The 13,042-nt window shown below is 39.1% G+C and overlaps 1 protein-coding gene across 1 annotated transcript; it reads left to right on the top strand.

Annotated features, from left to right (window-relative positions):
* The first annotated feature begins 2,663 nt into the window (after positions 1-2,663).
* Positions 2,664-8,759, top strand: LOC137889297 (troponin C, slow skeletal and cardiac muscles-like). The gene is made up of 6 exons (XM_068733085.1): positions 2,664-2,792; positions 4,116-4,146; positions 5,163-5,309; positions 5,489-5,603; positions 6,201-6,337; positions 8,618-8,759. Exons 1-6 carry the CDS (start codon positions 2,769-2,771, stop codon positions 8,647-8,649), a joined length of 486 nt encoding a protein of 161 aa, XP_068589186.1. The 5' UTR covers positions 2,664-2,768; the 3' UTR covers positions 8,650-8,759.
* Positions 8,760-13,042: the final 4,283 nt, after the last annotated feature.

Here is a 13,042-nt window from a genome sequence, read left to right as displayed (position 1 = left end):
TTAGTTTGAACTGTATTTAAGGTGTTTGATGCTGTTATTTAGTGCACCCCGCCATCATATAACGATGGGAGGGCTACGGCAGGGGTATTCAATTAAAATTCAACGATGTCTATTTAGAGAGAATTTCCTCATGTAAAAGTTCGGAACTTCACATTAATGTCTAACTATATAATTTTGTCACATATATATATATATATTGAATTAGCCTAGCAGTTGTATCAGCGTCTTTCTGCATTCAACAACTGACTGTCAAATCAAATAAAGAAAGTTCAATTGAATAATATCCCAACAATATTTATTGTCCGTTTTCAAATTGAACTGGATGAATTATAAATAATACATAATCTAATAATGTATTATTATCAATATCTACACTGTTTACTTGGAACAAGGTTCTTCTCTCATTTCAAGTAAAATTAGGGCTGAATTAAAGAATACATTACATAACAGAAAGCTTTGAAAAATGTGTATCTTAAAATAAAGTTCTATTTAAAAATTTTTTAAATGAATTTAACTGAATTATCTTTTCCCTGCAGCTTTAAATTCAGTTAATTCAGGTGTGAAGTAATGTCACCCATAAAAGCCACGATATTATATTCTTGTCTTCTAAAAAGAGAACTTTGTGTGCAGGGTCTAACGTTATATCTGTGGTTGTTGAAACCACTTGTTTCAGCCTCATTTACCTCTCTGTTTACAGTATTGTTGGGCAGTGAATTAATGTGTTAAGATCCTGGTCATATTGGGCTCTTAGATTTATTTTTCTGTGTCTTCATTTCGGATGTGAGTGGATACGTTTGCTCATAAGATTTGTGCTTTGTCTCGTAGTGGCGCTTCACATACCACTTTTAATAATCGCTACGGTTGTAGCATCCCCGGCTGAATAATGGTCTGGAGTCTTGAACTGATGGTCCATAAGTCTTTAATGAACACACCGTAAGAACTATGAAGAAAAATAAGTAAAGACAAACGTTTTTGAACACTGTTTAGCATCTTCCCTATCCTTCCTCTAACATGCTACATTTGACCACAAGGCGGTGCCTTCGAGCGGAAACAGCAGTTGGTTAGCTTGAGCTGACACAAAAACAGAAAAAAACGTAGCAACTTAAACAACATTTTCCAAAGAATAAACTTGAACAGGTACTAACCTTGTGCCCATATCGGCCAGGTGCTAAACTAAACAAAACCGTAACCTTCTTCCTTGTTTTTATTACTTTTTTCAGTCTCTTTAGCGACTTTTCGTTTTGTCCCGCTTCTGACTACCTACTTCCGGTTTTGTACCTTCAAAATAAAAGCGCGACAGGAAATGCACCGACTGCAGTGATAAAATGTCCAAAATAAAAGACACAACAAAAAGAACAATCTATTAAAATACCCTACACTCTCAGAGGTCCTTTACAACGGTCTCTTAACATATGAGACATACTGGTTTTGAACTGCCCATGGGTAGACTTAACATTTAAAAGTCTGTCCATTCTTGGTTAAAGGTTCTGGTCTCACTGACCACTTCTCTTTTTGGAGAACGCTATGTGAAATAACTTCTGACTCATGTATTATTCTCAGACTACTCAATCTCTCGCTCCGTCTCTCTCCCGATGTGTACAAATCTCACTCTAGTCGGTAAGTTTATCAGAATACACATATTTGATTGGCTGAGTAGCATCATGTGATGTGATGTACAACATGATCGGTGTGTTTCCTGTAACCGCTGAACGAGTACCGTAAAGGCTGGAAAACCTGTGCCGGTTAAAATAGAAACACGCCGTCAAAATTTTATAATTCTCAATTATCTATCAGTTTTAGGTCCAGAGTCCGGATACACTTATTAGTGACCCCTGGCCTACGGTGTGTGAATGTTGTATGAATGTCAGTAGGTTCTGATGGGCAGGTGTCACCTTGCATGGGCTACCATGCAAGGTGACACCTGCCCATCAGTGTATGAATGGGTGTGAATGGGTGAATGACGACATGTAGTGTTAAAGCGCTTTCTTTGGTCGGAGAGAAGTACAGTCCATTTACCATTTCCCATATACGTGACATATGTATGTAAATGTATGTTTTATACATATATACATGTTTGTATGGGCTACACAAATATGTCATATACATATGAAATTGTTTTAATTCACACTTTTTAAAGAGCTACAAAATTCTGAGTAATTGAGCAACAAACCTGTACTCATGACTAGTTTTTAAAGGCACATTGTGAAACATTTAGCGGGATTTATTGGCAGAAATGGAATATAAAATATATTCATATGTTTAATGTAATGTGTAATGTATACCTGAAACTAAGAATTGTTGTGTTTTTCGTTAACTTAGAAAAGTCTGTTTATATCTACATATGGAGCCTGGTCCCTGCATGGAGTCCACCATGTAGCATCGCCATGTTTCTACAGCAGCCCAGAACAGACAAACCAAACACTGGCTCTACAGAGAGACATCAGCGTTTTAATTTTGCCTGGTGGTAGAATGTAAAAATGACACGTGGAATCTAACAGAGCATTTCCTCTTAAATGCTGCTGTCAATGTTTTACTATTGTTGGGTAGCTTCTGTTGTTTCCTATTTCTAGATATCTCTCTCTCTTTCTCTCTGTATCTCTCTCTCTGTTACTCCTCCCTCCATCACCCTTGATGGGTCAGGAGCTTTTTTGGTGCCACACTCCTCCAACAATAAAGACTGAGGCAGCTATTGCTAGGAGTATTTGTGCTTTGTCTGTGTGCAGCAGTGAGTGCAGTGGTTTGTCAGAGGCAGGGACAGACAAGCAGCCATGGATGACGTATATAAAGCAGCGGTGAGTACCGTTGTTAAGGCGCTGTTATATTTCTCTTTCTGATTTTGATTAAATTTGAGGTGAATAACTCCAAATCATGTATGAGATAATCCTGGAACAGATCCTGTCCTTGTGTGTTATGCTTCAACAAAGAAATGATAAAAACACGCTATTGCAAATACATTTCATGTGTTGTCTTTTCTGGCACACTATTTCTGAGAAGATTTTGAAGCCACTGTGACAGCTGCTAACAGTAACAGCTGCTCCTGTAATTCCTAAATCAAGTTTAACATTCATAAACAAAAGCACCCACAAACTACATAAAATTAAAAGCAATAGCAAAGTAAAAACTGCTACCTTCATGAAGATACAACATAAAACTATTGTTGAGACTGTCAGACTGTCAACTCGATGCTCTCCTAGTTTGTGCTGGTGTATTATTGGATTAGCTTGTATTGTCAGAAATAATAAGTTATTTTCTTCACCTTAACAAAATAACCTTAATATCAGAGAAGAAGGAATAACTAACTATACCCAGTGATGTATATTGCAATATAAAATATTTTGAAGCTTTGAGTTTAGGCACTAGATATATTTTACAGTGTCTGTATATAGTCCTTGTATTGGACAGATAAAGGCTATGTAAAAACCTAGGAAATATGAAGGAAGGGGTAATTTAATTGATTTTTGAAAAGGGAATTTATTTAAATTATTACTTGTAGTCAGGGCTTGACTATTGTTGTGGATGCTGACGTCCTGTCCTTGGTATATTTTTTGATGGAAATATGAATGCTTTAACAAACAATACATTATTCCATCAGTATGGAGACAACTTTAAGAACAGCATGCCGGAGAAATAGCTAATTTCAAAACATAACTAAAACGTGAAAATATCCAAATATTGAACCAATTGAACTGAATGGAATCACTCATGACACCACACAAAAACAAGACACTGTGTGTTCCTTCAACTTGTATGACATTGAAACAACAGGTGTGATAAGCTCAGATAGAACACAGAGCAACCGGCTGCTGTGGTTAGTTCATATGTCTGTGCCTGACAATAGAATAAAGAACCACTGGACAGTTCAGGGGGAAGAAGAGAAGGGACAGCTGATGGCTCATAAAACAAATGACCCAGCCAGACACCGGCACCGGTGTCCAAAATCCCTCTTTTGTACTCTGCCACGCAACAAGAATAGAACGTGAGGAAAGCAGTCTGACATTGCAGTCATACTGCACTGTTCTACAGAATGTCAGTACAGTTGGGGACCTGAAGTTCTACTCCAACTGTAAAGTGGTAAAATTATATGAAATGTACACGCTGATTTTGTTTCCCTTAAGGTTGAGAACTTGACAGAGGAACAGAAAAATGGTGAGGAAATTACTACTGCTATTACTTATTCTTAATACTACCATTTTCTATATTTACTATTGTATAACTAAACTGCTAATACTCATTAACTACAAGTATGACTACTATTGCTAACAATACTATGTAAGAGAAAGGTCAAATTTTTATTGACTTTCACAATTTGTTGAAACAATGAAAAATATCAAACTTAACTAAGAACCTTGGCCAAGGAACTTTTTTTCGCCAACATTGGTGTTGTGTGTGAATGTGTAAATATATCACATTGTAAAGCACTTCTGCCATTTACCATTTTGAAGATGCATGTATCCATTCAAACATCAGAATCATGCAGCAGTGAGGAGCAATGAACATTACTATAATCTGATGTTGTTTCGTTATTGGCAAAGGTTGCGTCACAAAATGAGCTGCCATTTTTAATCCATTACTGGTATATTTGACTAATCTTAATCATTGCTCAGGTGTGGATGAAATACAAACAGTGGGATATTAACTGTATTTGCTTCCTCCCTTTTTTCCTTTATCGAATTTTTTTTGTGGAACCAATTAAACAGTATAGGTTTAAAGTCCCATATTTGTTTAGTGGAAAACTGCCATTCTTTGCTTAATGTATTCATTGTATCATCTTATTTATTTCTTTAAATAAGGTGTGTAATTTCAAAACAGATTCTTAATAACTTCCAGACATTCCGTTAAATGATATACCTCTATTTAATTAATTTGAGTCTGAACATTAAAATATAAATATATTATATGTCTAAAGGCAAGCAAACAATACAACATACATTCAGAATAAAGTTTCAATAAATAAATTAATAATTATTATTTTCTTGGGTTGTAGTGGAGCTATTCTTTTAATAAAATCCATTATTTTCCCAGTAATTAGGACCATGAACCAAGAACCTTGCCTGTTTATTTTCTGTTATGGTTTTATGTCAGTAATCCTTCTTGGTTTTGCATTGAGCACATGGACTTCTCTGATTGTAGTTATGAGTAACTAAAATCCCTCTCCCTTCTAGAGTTCAAGGCTGCATTTGACATCTTTATCCAGGATGCAGAAGATGGCTGCATCAGCACCAAAGAGTTGGGGAAGGTAATGAGGATGCTGGGTCAGAATCCCACCCCTGAAGAGCTACAGGAGATGATTGATGAAGTGGATGAGGATGGTATGTCAGCCGATCACATCCCACCAGGAGCATGTGTTGCCATAGAGTGTAATACAATTATTTTAACAACATTAAAACAACTTGAGTGCAAATTTAAGGAATACTGGACTTTGGGAGATCTAATAACAATATGATATAGAGATATGGAGTCTTTATAATATCATGGTGTGTGTTCACAGGCAGTGGCACAGTCGATTTTGATGAATTCTTGGTTATGATGGTCCGCTGCATGAAGGAGGAGAGCAAAGGAAAATCAGAGGAGGAGTTGGCGGAACTGTTCCGCATGTTTGACAAGTAGGTTATATTTGTATTTCTTTTCACACACTGCACAGAGCTATTCCAAAATCAAAAAAGACATTCCTGAGTTATTGGAAAATGGACTGTACTTGTATCGTGCTTTTCTAGTCTTCCGACCACTCAAAGTGCTTTAACACTACATGACATCATTCACCCATTCACACACTGATGGCAGGGGCTACCATTTAAGGTGCCAACTTCCCATCAGGACTCTAACTAATCATTAGACCCCAGCTTGCAGGAGCAATCTGGGGTTAAGTGTCTTGCCCAAGGACACATCGACATAGACTAGCAGAGCCGGGGATCGAACTGCCAATCCTCTGATTAAAGGATGACCCTGCTCTACCGCTGAGCCACCTTAATAAAAAAGAAGTCAACATAATTCCAACACAAAATTGTGACAATATTAATATTTTATTAATTACTCAAACAAAGCTTGTTTGGTGACTTTGATAGCCAAAACTTCACTAGAATACACCGTGTTAGAAGGCATGACGTGGTTCAGCAAAGTACAGTCAGAACAGTTTGCTGTTAAAGAGGTTCAAAAGATATTCTAGATGAGTATAAAAACTGATTTCTTTCTTTTGTGTTAAGGAATGGAGATGGTTACATAGACTTAGAAGAGCTGAAGACCATGTTGGAGTCCACTGGAGAGGCCATCACAGAAGATGACATTGAGGAGCTGATGAAGGATGGCGACAAAAACAATGATGGAAAAATTGATTATGATGGTACGAGAGCAAGCACAATAGTAACACAGCAGACACCAACTGTATATGATTACAATTACACTACAATGTTCAAATGCAAAGATTTGCAATTAAATTTGGCAGGAAACATATCCTTCAAACTTGAACAAAATAATACATTGTTTGCCATCAACTTCCACAACATTTATGAGCATTCCTTTGTCATTGAGAGAGTCAAAAGGGACTTTATATGTGAAAATTAAGGCCTTGTCCACAAGTAGAGGGATGATTTTGTAAACATATTTGTTATATGCATTTTGGGCTTTACACACCCAAATGGCTATTTAGGTCACTGAAAACTGAACTTTTAAAAAACTAGCCAAAGTGAAGATTTTTAGAAACTCTGTTCTCAATGTCAACACTGAGAATAGAGTGTAGACAGGAAAACAAAGGCGGCATACCTATATATCTACTAATGGCAGACATGGTTAAATAACCTTGCTTACAGGACTTTTTACTTCATATGAAAGTACAGGTACTCTTACACTGTATTGAGGAACAGAATGCAAGAACAATTTGAAAACTTCCCAAATAAGGAGCAGTTGTCCTGAGTCCTGAATCTTGTTCTGTTTGTAATGAAAATTAGGCTAATCCTGAGTTTTGATTAGTTACAGCCTAATAAAACCTTAAAAACTGAATGTTACATATTATTTCTGTATTTACACAGATGGATACTGTTATGTCTGTAGTCTGGATGAATTATGACTGTGGTTTTTGAGCTGTGTACAATGGTTATACATAGCTGTTACGATGTTGATTTTAAGCATTGACCGTACAAAATCAAACCATCCATTGCTGAAATTGGGCCCAGTGTCCTGGGACCTGGTGAAGATCCAAACAAAAAGCAAAATGTTTCTGGAAGTAAATGGTAATGGTAAATGGACTTGCATTTCTATCGTCCCTTTCTAGTCTTCCAGCCACTCAAAGCACTTTAACACTACATGCCAGTCACCCAAGGAAGACTAGAAAAGCGCTATACTACAAGTCCATGCGGGTGACCGTGGCTAAGTTTCAATCAGAGAGTCGTCGGTTCGATCCCCGGTTCCAGCTCCGCTAGTCTCATGTAAATGTGTCCTTGAGCAAGACACTTAACCCCAAAATTGCTCCCATAGCTGTGCCTACGGTGTATAGATACTGAATTGTAAGTCGCTTTGGATAAAAGCGTCTGCTAAATGACTGTAATGTAATGTAATGTCCATTTACAATTCACCAGTTACCATTCACACCATCAAATCATGGTTCATCATGGTTTGGCAGGGGCTACCAATAAAGATGCCTCCTGCACATCAGGACTAAATTAATCACACTCATTCAAACACCGATAGCACAGCAATCATGAGCAATTTGGGGTTCAGTGTCTTCCAATTGGAAGATCGTAGCGCCGATCTTCCAATTGGAAGACAATCCACTCTAACTCTGAGCCACAGCTGACCCCTATCAGTACCGACAGCAGTGGAGAGGGAAATAGCTGTGGATCATTTCTGCCCTACGAGATCCAAACAAAGCGTTGTGTATGGTCTGCAGGACCATTACTACTGTTCTTTGACACTGAAAGTAATATATTTGAGGTCACGCCCACAATTGCCATGTGACCACACCCACCTCAAACTCCCCTGTCCTGAATTTGACCGATTCTCATCTGGTCACTCGACTGGACGGAGAATGTTTTAAACCCCTGTTCACTAACTAAGACCATGCTAATAACAATATGGGTTTCAAATGGTTTATTACATTGAAGTGAGAGGGATGGACATTGGGATTGAAAGGTGATTGAGGGAGGAAGGGATAAGAGTTGTGGGAGGAAGGGATGTAGGGTTGGGGATGAAAGGATGAGGGTTGTGGTATGAAGGGTAAGGAATGCAAGGGTGTTGGGTAAAGGAACAAGGAGCTGGTCTTGGAATGATGGATGGAGGAGAGCAATGATGGACAGCTGACATCCGGTGGCTGGTGGGAACTAGGGGAGTGGAGACTCTTGTGTGGGGACTGTCTCTTCAGAAGCTCTGATTATGCAGAGTCCCTCGTGGTTCCTGTAATCAAGTGAGAGAGAGAGAGATAGAGAGAGGAAGGAATATAGAAGAAAAAGGGGTTGGGGGAAGGATGTTGAAGCTGAGTCAAAGAGGAAGTCAATGGGTCAGTTGTGTTTAAATACTTTGTGTGGAGGAAATTAGATATGTTCGGGGCGTGGTTCTTGTTCCCTAACCAAGTTATTAAAAAAAAATATATATATATGTATATATTAACTTTGTGCATTCTCTCTGACAGAGTTCCTTGAGTTCATGAAAGGTGTCGAATAAAGGATTCAGATGGAGGCCTCACTACAGCAGCAAGGGTGATTGATTCCTGAAGATATGCCTCCACCTTTTGTCTGCATTTAACAATAAAAACAACACACCAATCCTCAGCAGATGCCTGTCTTGTCCTTTCTATTATTATAGTGATGATGAATTAAAATGTCATATATAAGGACTATTTTCATTAAAAAGATTTTCAAAATTGCATTGTCTATCATAATATGTGGATCTTAAATTTCTAGTAAAATTAAAGCTGCGAGCAGCAATGAACGGGCCCTCGCCTCCTCCCGCACGTCGGGGGTGCCGGCGGGACTCCAACTTACACGGCCGAGAACGTCTGCGACCGTTGGACAATGCGACTATGAAACCGATGCTTTTTTTCTGCTTTGACCGCATGATGCTAGAAATGATGCTATGCAAATAATCCACCACTTCCTTTATCTGCTGTGTGGCGCTACAGAAGACCCACAAACATGCATTATGTTGCTTTATATGAACTGGAAAGCACATTGTGTAAATGTCATGTAAATCGGATGCCAGTTGTCAAAAAACGCAGAATTACTTTGGCCAGCAGGTGGCGCTGTGAGTATTAGTGAAAATTAGCTTGTAGACATCCTCAGGCCATGAGTGTTATCAAGCATGGGAAGTTTAGGAGCGTTTGGAACAAGTCCGGCTGAGTTACATCAGCTTTTTTCATGGGGAGTCACGTAAAGTAGCCGCCCGCTACGGCTAAGCCATTCCGTCAAATGTAAAGCTTTTGATAACTTTTAATCACAAAGGTCTTGAGACTGTACCGACCAAATTTGAAGTGGATCCGACAAAGTGCCTAGGAGGAGTTTGTTAAAGTATAGCGACTAGAAATTAGCCTAAATCCATTGAAAAATTACACAAAAATCTAAATGGCCGACTTCTGATACGGTTTAGAGCATGGTCCCAATAGACTTATTTGTAAGGCTCTCTGAGATACATAATCCTACCAAGTTTCATACAGGTACCTCAAACGTAGCGCTGGGGCTGCTCTTTTGAAATATTGTAGGGGGCGCTATGGAGTCAATTTAAAACGGCCAAGTCAAACACCCATATAAAATATGTCCTCCCATTGCCTATAACACATGTATAAAGTTCCATGAGTTTTTGAGCATCGCAAGCCACTGATCCATCAGCCTACTTTTTCATGGCGAATGATGCGTTGCCGCGGCAACAGCGTTCAACGAAAACTCCCAATATTCATGATGGTGCATCATCAACGTGTTAAGACTATCTTTACAAAATTTCAGACTGATCTGGTGAACTGGCTAGGAGGAGTAAATAAAAGTAGAAAATATGACATTTTCTTTTGCCAGTAGGTGGCACTATGAGTTATTGAATTTTTTTTACTTTAAATGTGCTTAGGGTTGCACTAGCATCATGCGTAAGAAGTTTTGTGCAGATTGGATAATGTACCTTGGAGTTATAACAACTTCTTTTTTCCCGGAAAATGAGGCAAAATGGCCGCCCCGCCACGTCAAGGTTCTTTGATGAAAACTCTAGCTTTTGATAACTTTTCATCACAAAGGTCTTAAGAGCATCCCAACCAAATTTGAAGTCGATCGCATGAATTCTCTAGGAGGAGTTTGTTCAAATACAAAGGCTGAAAATGCGAAAAATCACCAACAAACTGAAATTGAGTGAATTACTGTAGCGCCCCCTATGGGTTGAATCGAATGAAAATATGCACAAATACTGCAAATTTGGTGATTTTGGGATACACGGTTGAGAAGTTATGTGTATTGAAAAACAAGCCACGCCCCAAGAAGTTCATTGGTCCGTATCTTCTTAACGCTTTAAGATATCAACAAGCTTTTGATAACATCACGTGATCTTGATCCAATAATGATCCACAGAAAAGTTGGTAGCAATTGGACCAAGTGTGTAGGAGGAGTTCTCAAAAATGTGTTTTTCACAAAATTCAAGATGGCGGAAAATTTAGGTAGGCGGACCTTAAGGGTCTGAGAGGCTTTTTTTTAGAGCTAGTGGATCTGGACATGTGTGTCGAATTTCAAGTAAATCGGACATACTGGCCGAGGGGCGTCGCCGGTCCGAATTGTAGGGGGCGCTAGAGAGCCATGTCTTTTCACACATATATGAAACCTATATCATACCTCTACTTTCACCAGGCCTGACAAGTCTGCAAAATTTGGTGAGTTTTCATGCATGGCAAGTATCCCAAATATGCGCCCAAAGTACAAAAATAAAAATCTGAATAAAAATAATAATACCCCTTAGAATTTCAATAGGGCCTTCGCTGGCCCGACGTTGTCGGTGGCTTGGGGCCTAATAATAATAATACCCCATACAATTTCAATAGGGCCTTCGCTGGCCCGACGTGGTCGGTGGCTCGGGCCCTAATAAAACCTCATAGAATTTCAATAGGGCCTTCGCTGGCCCGACGTTTTCGGTGGCTCGGGCCCTAATAATACCCCATAGAATTTCAATAGGGCCTTCGCTGGCCTGACGTTGTCGGTGGCTCGGGCCCTAATAAATAATAATAATACCCCATAGAATTTCAATAGGGCCTTTGCTGGCCCAACGTTGTCGGTGGCTCGGGCCATAATAATACCCCTTAGAATCTCAATAGGGCCTTCGCTGGCCCGACGTTGTCGGTGGCTCGGGCCCTAATAATCAGTACAATTTCAATAGGGCCTTCGCTGGCCCGACGTTGTCGGTGGTTCGGGCCCTAATAATAAACATTAGAATCTCAATAGGGCCTTCGCTGACCCGACGTTGTCGGTGGCTCGGGCCCTAATAATCAGTACAATTTCAATAGGGCCTTCACTGGCTCGACGTTGTCGGTTGCTCGGGCCATAATAATAATAATAATAATTAAAGCTGCAAGCAGCATTGATCGGGCCCTCGCAACTTCACGCACGTCAAGGGTACTGGCAGGACTCTGGTTGCATTTCTGTGACAATCATAAACTGCGTGCACAAGTTAAACTATATTTCCTGCCTCAACCAGCAGCGTAGCAAGATCATGTTGCCAGGTCTTAAGCCTCAAATGTTTTGAGTGTACCTCCGATACAATCATAAATGTAAGCCTGTTAAGATCATTAAGAAAATGAATATGTGTGAATGTGTTTCAGTGTTTATAAAATAACAGACCGTCAGTTTACTGGGATGGGGTTCAACTCCCTGCAGTGTCCTGCTGACTTTCTTACATGAAAGTTAACAGAACAGTATTGTCATTTGCTTTTACTTTAACACTTTAATTTAACACTGTTTTCATTTTAAGCTCTTCTATAACTTTAGATTGTAGTGTGAAGCATTCATTGTAACATTTAACGTGATTTTCATGTAGAAGCTCTGGACAGATCATTTATACTAATGCCCACTGACATGGTTTGAGAACCACTGTTGTCTAACTTTTGCTCTCCATGCATCTTAGTTTGCACATATTTAGATCAGAGAAGTCTTTTTCTCATGGTGTGCACACGAACCCTTTAAATAAATTCAGTGTTCTGGCTGCTGTAATTAAAGAATCCTGCTTACTTCTGTGGTTGCCAGTAGGTGGTGCTATGACTATGAGTTAATATTGGCATGCAAAAGTCCTAAAATCATGATGGTAATCAAGCATGTCAAGTTTGGGACAGTTTTGTCAAAGCACAGTTGAGTTAAAACAGCTTGGTGGATGATGGCGAACCATGTAAAATGGCTGCTACACCAAGTCCATGTTGTTTGATGAAACCTCAAGCTTTTAGTAACTTTTAATCGCTACAGTCTTTAGATTGTTCTGACCAAATTCTAAGTTGATCGGATTAATTCCCTAGGAGGAGTTCGTAGTACAGCACATTGAAATGGAAAAAAACAGGAGAAATTCATACAAAATTCAAAATGGCTGACTTCCGGTTGGGTTTAGAGCATGAACCCCTAAGACTTTTTGTTAAGTCTACATGTGATACACCTGCTTACTTAATTTCATACATCTAGGTGAAACGTACTGCGAGGGCTGCATCGTCGAAATATTGTAGGGGGCGCTATCGAGCCGAGTTGCCACTCTGAAGCATTAAAATCACATCAGATAACTACATTCAGGATTTTAAATGTGTGTGACAAGTTTGATTTTGTTTTGAGTATTTTTAGCCCCTCAAAAACACCTTTGTTTTTCATGGCGAGGAATGCGTCGCCATGGCAACGGCATTTCACGAAACAACAAGCTTTGAGTCACTTTTAATCACAAAGGTCTTTAGATTGTTCTGACCAAATTCTAAGTTGATCTGATTAATTCCCTGGGAGGAGTTCGTTAAAGTAGAGTGCCTGGAAATTGCAAAAACCACACTAGAAATTCAGACTAAATTCAAAATGGCTGACTTCCGGTTGGGTTTAGGGCATGGCCCCAAGAGACTTTTATTTAAGTCCAC

The sequence above is a fragment of the Cebidichthys violaceus genome, unplaced genomic scaffold (assembly GCF_023349555.1).
Source record: "Cebidichthys violaceus isolate CVI_PGR_0920_01 unplaced genomic scaffold, fCebVio1.0.p SCAF_6, whole genome shotgun sequence".
NCBI lineage: Eukaryota > Metazoa > Chordata > Actinopteri > Perciformes > Stichaeidae > Cebidichthys > Cebidichthys violaceus.
Note: the sequence above shows the minus strand (reverse complement) of the source record. Positions and strands in the feature narration are given on the sequence as shown.

Bases quoted from the DNA above. Each gene is read 5' to 3' on its own strand.
- LOC137889297 (XM_068733085.1), top strand. From the start codon at position 2,769: ATGGATGACGTATATAAAGCAGCG. The intron at 2,793-4,115 runs GTGAGTACCGTT...GTTTCCCTTAAG, and splicing joins ATGACGTATATAAAGCAGCG to GTTGAGAACTTGACAGAGGA. The intron at 5,310-5,488 runs GTATGTCAGCCG...GTGTGTTCACAG, and splicing joins TGATGAAGTGGATGAGGATG to GCAGTGGCACAGTCGATTTT.